The sequence below is a fragment of the Microcaecilia unicolor genome, chromosome 9 (genome assembly GCF_901765095.1).
Source record: "Microcaecilia unicolor chromosome 9, aMicUni1.1, whole genome shotgun sequence".
In the NCBI taxonomy this organism is placed as follows: Eukaryota; Metazoa; Chordata; class Amphibia; order Gymnophiona; family Siphonopidae; genus Microcaecilia; species Microcaecilia unicolor.
Window position 1 is genome coordinate 224,172,706 of NC_044039.1, and position 16,061 is coordinate 224,188,766.

Sequence of the window (16,061 nt, forward strand, 5' to 3'; positions counted from 1 at the left end):
GCATGCAAACCATTGTTACCTCTGCTACTTGTATGCCACTAGTGTTTCTCAAGCTATAGAGCACCCTGCAACCAGTCCGGTTTGCAGGATATCCACAATAAGATATTTGCATGCAGTTGAATATGCACAACAGACCTGCATGTACTGCCTCAACTGTATGCAAATCTCTTAAGCATATTCATTATGATTATACCACAAACCAGACTGGTTGTGGGGTACTCTATGAATGGGGTCAGAGGGAAGACCTCAGGACTCCTCGGAAGAGAAATCCCTGGGGTCCTCCTCCTCCCCCCACGAGGCCTCCTCCTTGGTGTCGGACATCAGCTCCCTGACTTCAGTCCAAAACCGGGCCCATCTCAACTCAGAGGAACCAAGTCCTCGATGATGACGTTGAGAGGTGGACTCCCGCACTGGCGGGGACGAAGCTCCCTCCATCGACAGAGATTCCACCTGAGTGGCGGCCGAGACCGATGCCACAAGCGGTACCGGTGTCAGCGACCACATCACAAGGCCAGAGCCAGCCGGCGCTTCCATCAATGGTGCCGAGGGCGCAAGCACACCCGGCTCCGGGAGAGACTGGCGCAGCAGCCCTTCCAGGATACCTGGAAGAATGGCCCGGAGGCGCTCATCCAGAGTCTCTGTCGGGAAAGGCTGAGGGACCGGTGCAGGAGTCGGAGATAGAATCTGCATGGGGCCGGACTGCCCGACGCATCGACGCCTCCTGGATGGAGGGGGAGCGGTCCTCCCGACGTTGACGCTTCTCGGGGGCCGAATCCCTCGACGCCCCGGAGCTCCTGGTACCGTGAGAAGGGGGCGACCGATGACGATGCTTCTTAGCTTGTTTCTTTTGATGCATGTCATCGGCACTCCGCAGTACCGACGAGGAGGACGTGGAATCCACACGCGTCCTCGGGGTCGGGTCTGAAAAGGGTCGGTCCCGTTGGGCCTGCACAACAGGAACTGTTGAGGCAGGCTCAATGTGACTTACACTGTTCCGTAATGGTGATCACCAATTCCGGAAAAGAGAAATACATAGTTAAGGTGGAGGAGACAGAGAGGCATATTTTCAAAGCACTTAGCCTCCCAAAGTTCCATAGAAACCTATGGAACTTAGCCTCCCAAAGTGCTTTGAAAATATGCCTCAGAGTGGATTAGGTATTCAGGGAAAGGAAGTTCATTTTCATAATAAGAAATAAAAGGTATTGGATTAAACTTCATTCGTGATAAATTAGCTTGAACAATTAGGAATATTCAAATCATGTTTCCTTATAATTTGAATTTGTAATGACAAGATGTATAATTTCTTCTTTGTTTGCATAGCAAAACTTCAAATCATGATAAATTAGTATGGACAATCAGGAAATAAAGAGTTACGTTTTGTGCAGATCCGGTGTAAATTTTGTTAACTGGCATTTAGGATGGATTATTTTGGTATGCTTTTATGAAAAGGTTGGTTTTCAATAATTTACAGAAATTAATTATGCCATAGGTTGTTTTTATGGATTTTGGTAATTCATTCCATATTTGCGTGCTTATATAGGAGAAACTGGATGCATATGTTAATTTATATTTTAGTCCTTTGCAGCAGGGATAATGGAGATTCAGGAACATATGTGATAATCTAGTAGAGTTCCTGGTTGGTAGGTGTATGAGGCCTGACATATACCCCAGAGCTTCACCATGTATGATCTTATGAACCAAAGTTCTCTTAGTGGAAGTCAATGTAGTTTTTCTCTTAAGGGTCTGGCGTTTTCATATTTCGTTTTGCCAAATATAAGTCTGGCTGCCGTATTTTGTGCAGTTTGGAGTTTCTTAATAATTTGTTCTTTGCAACCGGCATAAATTGCATTGCAGTAGTCTAGTTGGCTTAGTACCAATGATTGTACCAGTCTGCAGAATGTTTCTCTTGGGAAGAAAGGTTTTAATCTTTTGAGTTTCCACATTGAGTGAAACATTTTCTTTGTTGTGTTTTTCGCATGATATTCTAGTGTAAGGTTTCGGTCGATTGTAACTCCTAGAATTTTCAGACTGTCTGAGACAGGAAGGGTAAAGTTTGGGGTACTTAAGATGGTGGGTTTGTACTTGTTGTGTAGTCATGAGAGGATGAGACATTGCGTTTTATCTGCATTGAGTTTTAGTTGGAAAGCATCCGCCCATGAGTTCATAATATGGAAGTTGTAATTGATTTCTTTAGTGATTTCTGTTAGGTCATGTTTAAACGGGATATGATATAGATTGTGACATCATCTGCATAAATAAAAGGATTGAGGCCTTGGTTGGATAGTGTTTTGGCTAAAGGTGTCATCACTAGGTTAAAAACGGTCAGTGAGAGCGGTGATCCTTGAGGAACTCCACATTCTGGTTTCCAAGGTGGTGATATAGTCGAATTTGATATTACTTGGTATGTTCTTGCTGTTCCAGTTAAGTATGTTTCCTGTAATTCCGAAGTGTTCTAAGATGTTTAGTAGTATTCTGTGGTTAACCATGTCGAATGCGCTGGACATGTCGAATTGCAGGAGAAGTATGCTGTCACCAGTTGCGATTGCTTGCTTAAATTTGGTTAGGAGAGTGATTAGTACTGCTTCTGTACTGTGGTTGGATCGAAATCCTGATTGTGATTCACGTAATATTGAGAACTTGTTTAAGTAGTCGGTAAGTTGCTTGGTTTCCATACTTTCCATTAGTTTGACTGCTAAAGGGATGGATGCTACTGGGCGATAGTTGGTTATATCATTTGCTTTGTTTTTTATGTCCTTAAGTTTGGTGTAAGTAATATATTTCCTTTATCATTAGGGAAGAGTCCGTGTTGTAGCATATGATTTAGGTGTTTCATGAGGTATGTTATGAAGCGTTGAGGGGCATGTATCAAGCTTGCAGTGGGACTTAGCAAACTTATTGATCGCTTGGGTGATGGATTCATCAGTAAGAATAGCGCAGTTAGACCAGATTCTGTCAGCCGGATATTCCTCTGGAATTGGATCCAAGCAGTTGAAGAATATTTCATGGTCGGAGGTAATAGGTGATAATGTGTGTTGAATCTTAACAATTTTCTCATTAAAGTATTTAGCAAGATTGTCTGCTGATGGGGGTATCTGTGGTATTTGTAGGGAAACCTTCTTTCCCTTACCTTTTCAGCTACGTTTGAGAACCAGAGCGGCTTTCTTTTCCTCTTACTTTAATGCATTTTTCCAGCATAAAATAGCTCCTTTCAGTGTTGTCCACTGCTGATCTGCGTACGCTTTGTAGCGCTATATAAATGCTAATAGTAGTAGTAGTACTTCCTTCAGCTGTTCCCATTCAACTAACTATTCCTTGAGAAATTCCCCCATCTTGGCAAAGTTAATTCTTCTGAAACCTAGGACCATCAATCTTGAATAAGCCATCTCCTCCTGTGTCTTGATATTGAACCACACCATTCAGTGATCACTAGAAGCCAAATGATCTCCCACCGTAACATTAGAAACATTCTCCATGTTTGTGAGCCCCAGGTCTAGAATAGCTCCATCCCACATTAGTTCCATTACCCACTGCAGAAACAATTCTTCCTGTAGAGAATCCAAGATCCCTTTGTTTCTAGACAACCCCACAACAGGGACGCTCCAATTGACATCCGGCATATTAAAATCACCTATCAGTAGTACTTCCCTTTTCCTAGCTATCTTGTAGATGACTTCAATTAAGTCTGTGTCCATTTCTTCTGACTGTGAAGGTGACCTGTTTATTACATCAATGTGAATACATTTTCCTCTCTCTCTTACCTTCATTGCTTCTTCCTTACAACATATGTCCTACAATTCTGTCACTTTAATACTGTTCTTAAAATATAATACCACTCCTCCACCCTCTTTTCTTACCCTGTCCTTCCTGAATAGATTATAGCCAGGTATGACTGCATCACAGTCATGGTTCTCCATGAACCCCATCTCCGTGATCGCCACTAAATCCAAGTCGGCTTCTATCATTGTAGCCTCTAGATCTAGAAATGTATTTCCCATACTATGGGCATTGGTATACAAGGCTCTCCAGATGTTACTCTTTTTCCCATTCTATAAAGGTATTTGATGTCTTATCTTTCTGAGTGTTATTAATGACTTTGGGGATTTTCTCACTCATCCACAGCAAATTTAGTTTAAAGCCCTCTTTAGTACTTTAGCCAGTCTGTTACTGAAGACACTTGATCCATTCCTTGAAATATGGTCACCATCACTGCACAGTAGCTTTTGGAAAATAATCCCATGGTCTAGGAAACCAAAGTGCTCACGTTGGCACCATCCATGCAGCCACACATTCAGCTCCAGGATGCAAGCTTCCCTCATTTGGCCTTTACCTTCAACATGAAGGATCAATGAGAACACCGCCTGTGCACCAAACTGCTTTACCCTCTGTCCCAGAACCAAAAAGTCATGTTTGATATTTTCAGTAGGATACCTAGCAGTATCAACTGTGCCAACATCGATGAGCAACATAGGATAATGCTCAGTAGGCTTTTTGAGACTCAGCAAACATCCCGCTACATCCCAAATTTTGGCACTAGGCAGACAGCACACCTCCCTGGACATCATGTCTGGTCGGTAGATGGGCGCCTCAGTACCCCTCAGAACAGAATCACCAACCAGCACTACCATATTTTTATATCCTACTGCTACCCCGTTAGCTCATTACAACAGATAAGACTAGCTATACATGCAAATTCTATGTGCCGTAAATCATATACTAGGAAGAGATCTATTGTAGGCAATGGGTCCGATCTGTGGAACAACCTACTCTGCAGGTTAAGTGAGATTAAAAGTTACTGTATATTTAGGAAATGTGCAAAATCCTACCTATTTGAACATTTGTATAATAGATAAGCAATGCATATCTACAGTTACTGCATATGACTATATTATCTCTTGGGATTACAGCCCAATCTCTTATTTTTGTGATCCATCTTGAGCTGTCTTAGGTTAAGCAGAATAGAAACAACCATGTTACATTAGATTAAATGGTATAAGTCTTGAACTCTCTGTTATAGAGACAAAGTCTAAAAAAGAACATCTTACCATGCCAGAGATGGAGACAGATTGACTTCCAAAAGCCAGGGCTTAAGGTTAGCATCAATCAGAACATCAAAACCATAGAGCTCTGGAAAACAAACACATCACAATGAAAACCGTGCAAGCCAAACAAGGGACAAGGAAAGGGGACTACTAGTCACACACTCCTAGAAAAGTACAGCAATAAAACATGTATGTGCTTTGTATTACTTCAACTCATCTTCAGTCCAGGGTTTTCAGGACATTCACACTGAAAATACATTAGATAGATCTTCACCCAAAATCTCTTATGCATATTCATTGTCGATGAAACCTGACTAGCCTTGGGGTCCACGAAATATGTAGAAGCCCTGTTCCAGTAATAGCAACATTGTAGATATCGACATGGAATGCTCACTTGAACAAAACTTTATTACTATAGGATTATTTTACTTTCACATAACAAGTAAAAACTTGAGGGTCAATATTTAAACTCCATAATTGGTGTCTGTTTTAAACCCCAGCTGCAGCTTTAAAATAATTCATGGATAGCCAGATTTAATTTGCTTGTTATAAAGAAGTAGTGCTATATGAAACTAGGACCCTTATTTTAGAATCATACATATGTGTAATTAGCAGCATTTACACATATAAACTGGCATACATATGTAAATACCTTTTTAGAATGGGGACTATTTACATGTGAGGATGCTCACCATTGATACTTTGCCAGGAGGCACAGTAGGGGTAGGGAAAGGAAATTGTTTGGGCGGGCCTAACACATCTAATATAATAAAACGCACCGTGAACGTTCTGAAGACAACGTCCTGAAGTCACTCAAACACTTTCTGAAGGGTTCGTGGATTCGTGGTGTGAAGCCACCCAGCCGTCTCTGCCCCGCCCTCGCGTCAAACGTCATGACGTCGAGGGCGGGGAAAAAAAACGGATCGCGAGGGCAGAAAAAAAAAAAACTGATCGCACCCACGCACGGTGCGTTTTAGTATATTAGATTTACCTCCGTGGTGGCGGTTCCGGCAGCGCAGCGTCAGGGAAGGAGGCGGCGCTCCCGACGTCTCTAGCCTTCCCTTCGCTGTGTTCCGCCTTCTTCTGACGTCAATGATGACGTCAGAAGAAGGCGGAACACAGTGAAGGGAAGGCTAGACGTCGGGAACGCCGCCTCCTTCCCTGACGCTGCGCTGCCAGAACCGCCACCACGGAGGTAAACTTAAAAAAAAAAACAAAAGAAAAGGGATGTTGGGGGGATAGAAGAGGGTGGGCAGCAAAGTTGAACACTGGGAGCAGGAGGCCAGGGGAAAAACGACAGCATGGATGCGAAGAAGGGGGGAAGAAGAGGGCGGGCCAGGCTGGGACATGGGAGAGAGAGGAGCATGGATGCGAGGGGGGGGGTCATGGAAGGAAGAGAGGGGAATTGCAGGAAAAGGAAGAATGGAGGGGGCAGGGGACAGAGGAGCATGGATGGGCATGGATTGGGAGGGCATCCCTCAGGGAGAGAGGGAAATTGCTGGAAAGGGATGAATGGAGGGGGCAGGAGACAGAGGAGCATGGATGGGCATGGATTGGGAGGGCAGGGCTCAGGGAGAGAGGGAAATTGCTGGATAGGGATGAATGGAGGGGACAGATGGGCATGGATGGATATGGATTGCAGGGCAGGGCTCAGGGAGAGAGGGGAATTGCTGAATAGGGATGAATGGAGGGGGCAGATGACAGAGGAGCATGGATGGCCATGGATTGGGAGGGCTCAGGGAGAGAGGGGAATTGCTTGAAAAGGGATGAATGGAGGGGGCAGGGGACAGAGGAGCATGGATGGGCATGGATTGGGAGAGCAGGGCTCAAGGAGAGAGGGGAATTGCTGGATAGGGATGAATGGAGGGGACAGATGGGCATGGATGGATATGGATTGCAGGGCAGGCCTCAGGGAGAGAGGGGAATTGCTGAATAGGGATGAATGGAGGGGGCAGGTGACAGGAGCATGGATGGGCATGGATTAGGAGGGCAGGGCTCAGGGAGAGAGGGGAATTGCTGGAAAAGGATGAATGGAGGGGGCAGGGGACAGATGGGCATGGATTGGGAGGGCAGGGCTCACACTCTCTCTCTCATATACAATGTCTTTCTGACTCTCACTCTCACACACTCTGTCTCACACTGTATCACATTAACTCTCTATGTGCCACACAGTCACTCACACACTCGCTTGGTCTCATACACTCACTCTCACAGAGAATCTGTGTCTCACACACACTCTCTCTCTCGCACACACACACACACTCTCTCTCACACTGTGTCTCACATACACACACTCTCATTCTCACACACACACTCTCTCACAAACACACTCACACCCAGACTCACTCTCTCTCTCTCTCATACACACACACTCACACTTTCACTCTGTCTCTCACACAGTCACTCTCACATACACTCTCCCAAACATACACACTCCGAGGAAAACCTTGCTAGCGCCCGTTTCATTTGTGTCAGAAACGGGCCTTTTTTACTAGTTGATACATAATCTCCATCTTAAAGGGAATCCATGAGGATATTTTTAAAAAATTATCAAAAAAATAATTAAAAAAAAACTATGTCAGCATTTACACCTACTCCCATGCACAAATAACTCCCTGCTTGAAGGGTCAGGTGTAATACCAAGGTCTGACTCCCTCGTTACCAACTACCCCCCCCCCAACCACGGTAACCTTCCTCAGACCCCTCTCCATCCCAAGATGAAGATCTCCAAGCACGACCCCCTCCCCCAGCATAAAGGAAATCCCCTGAGAGGCCTCAACCCCACAAACCTATCCCTGGCTTTACTGGAGATCCCTGGTATCTAATCCTAGGAGCTCAGAATACAGTGAAGGAGGGGGTGCTGCAGAATTGAGATGTGCAGCGGCAGTCAAAAAAGCAAACAGGATGCAAGGAATTATTAGAACAGGGATTGTAAATAAGACGAAGATTATTATAATGCCTCTGTATCACTCCATAGTGCAACCTCATCTTGAGTACTGCATTCAATTCTGGTCGCAGTATCTCAAAAAAGATTTAATGGAATTAGAAAAGGTTTAAAGAAGAGCGACCAAAATGATAAAGGGGATGGAACTCTCATATGAGGAAAGGTTAAAGAGGTTAGGTCTCTTCAACTAGGAAAAGAGACAGTTGAGGGGGGAATGATTGAGGTCCACAAAATCCTGAGTAGAGTAGAACGGGTAAAAGCGAATCTATTTTTCACTCTCTTAAAATGTACAAAGAACAGGGGACACTCAATAAAATTACACAGAAATACTTCTATAACAAACAGGAGGAATAATTTTTCACTCAAAGAACAGTTCAGCACCAAAACTCATTGCCAGAGGATGTGGTAACAGCAGTTGGCCTACCTGGGTTTAAAAAAAAAAGGCTTGGACAAATTCACGGAGGAAAAGTCCATAGTCTGTTATTGAGACAGACACGGGAAAGCCACTGCTTGCCTCAGGAATGGTAGCATGGAATGTTGCTACTCTTTGGGTTTCTGCCAAGTACTTGTGACCTCGACTGGCCACTGTTGAAAACAGGATACTGAGTCACTGGTCTCACCCAGTATAGCTATTTTTATCACTCTAACTGGTCAATTTGGCTAAGTATTGGGCTCATTTTCAAAGCACTTAGACTTACAAAGTTCCATAAGTTACTATCCTGCTTATAATCGAAAGAGAAAAATGCCTATATTGCGACCCAAATCGGGAGATGGGCGTCTTTCTCCCGTGGGCGCCCAAATCGGTATAATCGAAAGCCGATTTTGGGCGTTTCCAACTGCAATCCATCGCGGAAATGGGTAAAGTTGACGGCAGCGTATTGGAGAGATGCGCGTCTTTAGCTGATAATTGAAAAAAAAAGGCGTTTTTACCACGATTTTGGGTCACTTTTTTTGGACCCTTTTTTTTCACGAACAAGTCCCAAAAAATTGCCCCAACTGCCCAGATGACCACTGGAGGGAATCGGGGATGACCTCCCCGGACTCCCCCAGTGGTCACTAATCTCCTCCCACCAAAAAAAAACTCCCACTTTAAAAACTTTTTTCCCAGCCTGTATGCCAGCCTCAAATGTCGTACCTACCTCCATGACAGCAGAATATGTTCTATCCTCTGACAGCCTTTCCCTGGTTCTGATGTGGCTCTCGGGTGAGTGTGACACCTTTTCTGTTATGCGCACTGCAGAGTCACATCAGCAATGCATTGTGGGCTCCGTAATTTCACTAGCTCGTGGCAAATGCTCACGATGTTGGTAGTTGGTAGGCTGTACTCCCATGGTGCTTTTCCCCCTGCTAACTGGGTCAGAGGGTGTCCAGTTTTGTTTCCGGTAGTCCATGAGGTAGTGGCCATTTTTGTAAGCCAGTTTTAGATCCCTTTCATGTGTTAGCCACGTTACAGAACTTAGTTCTTACATTGAATGTGGCTGAAAGAGGGCATTGTACAGCATTCTGCCAGCTCGGACCTACTGCTAATCTCAGTACCAGCGAGACTCGTTGCCAGTGGGGCACAACCTCTGATCTGCAGTTAACTGTGAGTAAGCGTGCTTATTCCAATAAAGGATGTTTTCGGAGAGATTAGTCTTCAGGTGTCAACTGATGTGCCAAGGTTATGCAGCAGCAACAAGTCCTAGAGGCCTGCGTGTATGCAGGTCCCTGGAGCACTTTTAGTGGATACTGCAGTACACTTAAAGCAGGCGGACCCAGGCCCATCCCCCCCTGTAACCTGTAACACTTGTGCTGGTAAATGGGAGGTCTCCAAAACCCACTGTACCCACATGTAGATCATCCCGAACTTTCCTCAACCTTCACTTCCCCAATTGCAAAGGCATAAAATATAAAACATTACACGCATCAACCTTTTCTTATATGAGCACGCAATTCTGGAATACACTACCACGCAACCACAGACCTTTATGTAAGGAGGGTAAATAAAAGCAAGAGAAAAAGGAAACCGATATGGTTTTCAAAGCAAGTGGCTGAGAAAATAAAGGCTAAAGAGTTAGCGTTCCAGAAATACAAAAAATCTCAAGTAGAGGAACACGGGGAGGAATACCGGATGAAACTGAAAGAAGCCAAGAGAGAGGTACGTCTGGCGAAGGCGCAAGCGGAAGAACAAATGGCTAGAAATGTACGGAGGGGAGACAAAAACTTCTTCAGGTATATTAGTGAAAGGAGAAAGACTAAAAAGGGGATTGTGAGACTAAAAGTTACAGCAAAACGCTATGTAGAAAATGATGAAGAAAAAGCCAATTTGCTAAATAGATACTTTTGTTCTGTTTTTCTGAAGAAAATCCTGGGGAAGGACCGAGAGGGACTGGCAAAAGTACACCTGAAAATGAAGTGGATAGAGCACCGTTCACGGAAGAGAGTGTGTATGAACAACTTGGAAAGCTAAAGGTGGACAAAGCCATGGGGCCGGACGGGATCCACCCCAGAATACTGAGGGAACTCAGAGAGGTTCTGGCGGGTCCTCTTAAAGATTTGTTTAATAAATCCTTGGAGACGGGAGAGGTTCCGAGGGATTGGAGAATGGCGGAGGTGGTCCCTCTTCACAAAAGTGGTGATAGGGAAGAAGCTGGAAACTACAGGCCGGTAAGCCTCACTTCGGTTATTGGAAAAGTAATGGAAGCCATGCTGAAGGAAAGGATAGTGAATTTCCTGGAAGCCAATAAGTTGCAAGATCCGAGACAACATGGTTTCACCAAAGGGAAATCGTGCCAAACGAATCTCATTGAATTCTTTGACTGGGTGACAGGAGAATTAAATCAAGGACGTGCTATGGACGTCATCTACTTAGGCTTTTGACACGGTTCCCCACAGGAGGCTCTTGAATAAACTAGAAGGGCTGAAAATAGGACCCGAAGTGGTGAACTGGATTAGGAACTGGTTGACGGGCAGACGCCAGAGGGTGGTAGTGAATGGAGTTCGCTCGGAGGAGGGAAAGGTGAGTAGTGGAGTGCCTCAGGGATCGGTGCTGGGGCCCATTCTGTTCAATATATTTGTGAGTGACATTGCCGAAGGGTTACAAGGTAAAGTTTGCCTTTTTGCGGATGACACCAAGATTTGCAACAGAGTGGACACCCCGGAGGGAGTGGAAAACATGAAAAAAGATCTGAAGAAGCTGGAAAAATGGTCTAACGTTTGGCAATTAAAATTCAATGCGAAGAAATGCAAAGTGATGCACTTAGGGAGTAGAAATCCAAGGGAGGCGTATGTGTTAGGTGGGGAGAGTCTGATAGGCACGGACGGGGAGAGGATCTTGGGGTGATAGTATCTGAGGACCTGAAGGCGATGAAACAGTGCGACAAGGCGGTGGCCGTAGCAAGAAGGTGGCTAGGCTGTATAGAGAGAGGTGTGACCAGCAGAAGAAAGGAGGTTTTAATGCCCCTGTATAAGACGTTGATTAGGTCCCACCTGGAGTATTGTGTTCAGTTTTGGAGGCCGTACCTTGCGAAGGATGTTAAAAAAATGGAAGCGGTGCAAAGAAAAGCTACGAGGATGGTATCGGAGTTGTGTTCCAAGACGTAAGAAGAGAGACTTGCTGACCTGAACATGTATACTCTGGAGGAAAGGAGGAACAGGGGTGATATGATACAGACGTTCAAATATTTGAAAGGTATTAATCCGCAAACGAATCTTTTCCGGAGATGGGAAGGCGGTAGAACGAGAGGACATGAAATGAGATTGAAGGGGGGCAGACTCAGGAAAGATGTCAGGAAGTATTTCTTCACAGAGAGTGTGGTGAACGATTGGAATGCCCTCCCGCGGGAGGTGGTGGAGATGAAAACGGTAACAGAATTCAAACATGCGTGGGACAGGCATAAAGGAATCCTGTGCAGAAGGAATGGATCCACAGAAGCTTAGCTGAAATTGGGTGGCGGGGGGAAGAGGGGTTGGTGGTTGAGAGGCTAGGATGGGGGAAGGCAGACTTATACGGGGTCTGTGCCGGAGCCAGTGATGGGAGGCGGGACTGGTGGTTGGGAGGCGGGAAATACTGCTGGACAGACTTATACGGTCTGTGCCCTGAAAAAGACAGGTACAAATCAAGGTAAGGTATACACATATGAGTTTATCGTGGGCAGACTAGATGGACCGTGCAGGTCTTTTTCTGCCGTCATCTACTATGTTACTATGTTACTATGTTACTATGTAACCTGAAAACGATCTATGAACTAACCAACTTCCGCAAATCACTGAAAACCCATCTCTTTGATAAAATTTACTGAAAGAATCAAAACACATTAAGTCCGCACACACTATTAGTAATGCAACAATACATTCTCTTCTGAATTCCCATCCCCCGTAATTTTTTACCACATTTATACCTCTACTCATAGAAAAATGTTATACCGAATTGTTCTTCTACTACTGTTCAGTTGCCCTATTAGTTCCCGTTGTTTCTTTTCCATTGTTCCATTGTTCTTCTCCATTGTTCTATTCCCTTAACGACACTTTAACTATGTTTTCGCATAACCACTCACAATGTAATCCATAACCGAGTTGTAACAAACTGTATTTCCACCATTCACAATGTATTGTAAGCCACACTAAACCCGCAAATAGGTGGGAAAATGTGGGATACAAATGCAATGAATAAATAAAATAAATAGATGCCCCCTTCACCCCTAAGAGCTATGGTAGTGTTGTACATTTGTGGGTAGCGGGTTTTGGGGGAGAGGGGTTGGGGGGCTCAGCACCCGTGGTAAGGGAGCTATGCGTGTGGGAGTGTTGTCTGAAGTCCACCGCACTGACCTCTAGGGTGCCCAGTTGGTGTCCTGGCATGTCAGGGGGGCGAGTGTACTACGAATCATGGCCCCTCCCACGACCAAATGGCTCGGATTAGGACGTTTTTGAGCTGGGCATTTTTAGTTTCCATTATCGCTAAAAAAAAAAAACGCCCAGCTGAAAAACGTCCATTTTTTCGAAAATACGGTCTGTCCCGCCTCTTCACGTACCCGTTTTCGGACATAGACGCCCATGGAGATAGGCGTTCGCGTTCGATTATGCCTCTCTATGAAACTTTAAGGCATATTTTCAAAGCACTTAGCCTTCCAAAGTTCCGCTATGGAACTTTGGAAGGCTAAGTGCTTTGAAAATATGCCTCCATGTCTTCATGGTTCACCGACATTTCTTTCAGTTCCTCCGCATCGTCAACCTTGAAAAACATTTCTGGTACAAAGAGATCTTTTACACCTTCTTCTGTAAAGACCAAAGCAAAGAATTTAAATTGCTCTGCTATGGCCTTGTCCTCTAACGGTACCATGGATTCCCTCACAGGCTTTCCATTTCTGATGTATCTAAAATAGTTGCTATTATGTATAAGAGTTTTTGCCTCTGCAACAGGTTTTTCTTCATATTCTCTTCTAGCCTTCTTTATCAATGCTTTCCATCTAACTTGACAGTGCTTATGTTGCATCTTATTTTCTTCATTCAGGTTCTTTTTCCATTCTTTGAAGATGTTCTTCTGGTTCTAATAGCCTCTTTCACTTCACTTTTTAACCATGCTGGTTGTCATTTGCTCTTCTTTCCAACTTTATCAGTAAGTGGAATGCATCTGGTCTGCACTTACATGATGATATTTTCAAACAACATCCATGCCTGACTTCAAGTCCAAACCTTTGTAGAAAATACTTTTAGCTCCTTTTTAACCATTATCCTCACTTTATCATAGTCACCCTTTTGAAAATTAAATGCTGCTACAGTAGATTTCCTTAGTGACTTCACTCCAGATATTGGCTCAAATTTGATCATGTTATGATTATTGTTTCCCAGCGGAACCAACACTGCTACCTCTCGTACTACGCTCTCGCTCTGCATTCCACTAAGGACTTGATCTAAAACGGTCCCCCCTCTTGTCGGTTCTTGGACCACTTGCTCCAAGAAGTAGTCATTCATTACATTTAGGAATTTTACCTCCCTAGCGTTCCCTGATATAACATTTATCCCAGTAAAGATTGGGGTAATTGAACTCACCCATTATTATACTGTTGCCCAATATAAAAACTTGCCTAATTTCTGCAAACATTTCTTCATCTGTCTGTTCGTTCTGTCCTGGCAAACAGTAGTACAGCCCTACCAGTAAACACCTTCCCTTCACACATGCAATTTCAATCCATAAGGATTCCAAGCTGCTATCTATTTAATGTAGAATGTTTATTTTGTTTGACTCAATTCCCTCTTTAACATATAGCGCAACCCCCACTCCAATTTTATCCACTCTGTCATTGTGATATGGTAAAATTATGTATAATCATACCTGATAATTTTCTTTCCATTAATCATAGCTGATCAATCCATAGACTGGTGGGTTGTGTCCATCTACCAGCAGGTGGAGATAGAGAGCAAACTTTTGCCTCCCTATATGTGGTCATGTGCTGCCGGAAACTCCTCAGTATGTCGATATCAAAGCTCCATCCGCAGGACTCAGCACTTAGAGAATTACACCCACGAAGGGACACTCTGCCCAGCTCACCACCGCCGAAACGGGGGAGGGGAATTAACCCAGCTCATCCCCACACAAGTGGGGGAGGGGAATCCGTCCAGCTCATCCCCGCGGAGCGGGGGAGGGACACCACACCCGCCGATGCGGGGGGATCTGGCTTATCCTGCAACCGCAACCGCGGGAGGAGCTGACTGACCCTAACACCGCCGAAGCGGGAGGGGTACAAAGCTGCCCTACAGCCGCACGAAGCGGGAGGGAGTGCCGGCAGAATTTATGTCTCAATCCAGCCCCGTAAAACGGAGGGGAGAGGAATGCAGCAGCTCACTGTAACACAAACTCGTCTCAACTCTTGAAGAATCCAAGTGAAAGAACTTGAACACGAAGTCTTTCTGAAATAACTGAAGACTAAACTTGAACCTGAAATGCAACCAGAATAAAAACAGAACAGATATCTGGGAGGGGCTATGGATTGATCAGCTATGATTAATGGAAAGAAAATTATCAGGTATGATTATACATAATTTTACCTTCCATATCATCAAGCTGATCAATCCATAGACTGGTGGGATGTACCGAAGCAGTACTCACCCAGGGCGGGACATTGAAATCCCTGACCTCAACACTGAAGCTCCAAACCGGGCCTCCGCCCGTGCAGCCACAGTCAAACGGTAATGCTTGGAGAATGTATGAGCCGAAGCCCAAGTTGCCGCCTTGCATATCTCTTCCAAGGAGACGGATCCGGCCTCTGCCATCGAGGCCGCCTGAGCTCTCGTGGAGTGAGCCTTCAGCTGGATAGGCAGCACCTTCCCCGCGGCCACATAAGCCGCTGCAATGGCTTCCTTGACCCATCTTGCCACTGTAGGCTTAGCAGCCTGCAGACCCTTATGAGGACCTGCAAACAGGACAAACAGATGATCCGATTTCCGGAAATCATTGGTCACTTCCAAGTATCTGAAGATGACTCGTCTCACATCCAGATATTTAAGAGCAGAGTACTCCTCTGGGTAGTCCTCCCTACGAAAGGAAGGGAGACAGAGCTGCTGATTCACATGGAAGCTAGAAACAATCTTGGGCAGGAAGGAAGGCACTGTGCGAATAGTCACTCCTGCCTCAGTGAACTGCAGAAAAGGCTCTCGACATGAGAGCGCCTGGAGCTCGGAAACTCTTCTGGCTGAAGTGATAGCCACCAAAAAGACTGCTTTCAACGTCAGGTCTTTCAGAGATGCCCTCGACAAGGGTTCAAAAGGCGGCTTCTGCAATGCTCTTAGCACCAGGTTGAGATTCCACGCAGGCACCACTGAGTGCAGAGGAGGGCGCAGGTGATTAACTCCCTTGAGAAAGCGCACCACATCTGGCTGCGAAGCCAGGGAAGCACCCTTCAGGCGGCCCCTGAAGCAAGCCAGAGCCGCTACCTGGACTTTAAGGGAACTGAGCGACAGGCCTTTCTCCAGACCTTCTTGCAGGAACGCCAACACTGAAGAAATTGGAGCAGTGAAGGGAGAAAGTGAGCCTGCTTCACACCATGCTGCAAAGATACGCCAAACCCTGGCGTAAGCAGTAGAAGTAGAGCGTTTCCTCGCTC

The 16,061-nt window shown here is 45.2% G+C and overlaps 1 protein-coding gene across 1 annotated transcript in view; it reads right to left on the bottom strand.

Annotated features, from left to right (window-relative positions):
* Positions 1-16,061, bottom strand: part of TTLL5 (tubulin tyrosine ligase like 5) — a 482,374-nt gene that overhangs the window by 326,217 nt on the left and 140,096 nt on the right. The window contains exon 13 of the mRNA XM_030213729.1: positions 5,043-5,124. Coding sequence (XP_030069589.1) covers positions 5,043-5,124 — 82 coding nt within the window. The remainder of the gene's footprint in view (positions 1-5,042; positions 5,125-16,061) is intronic.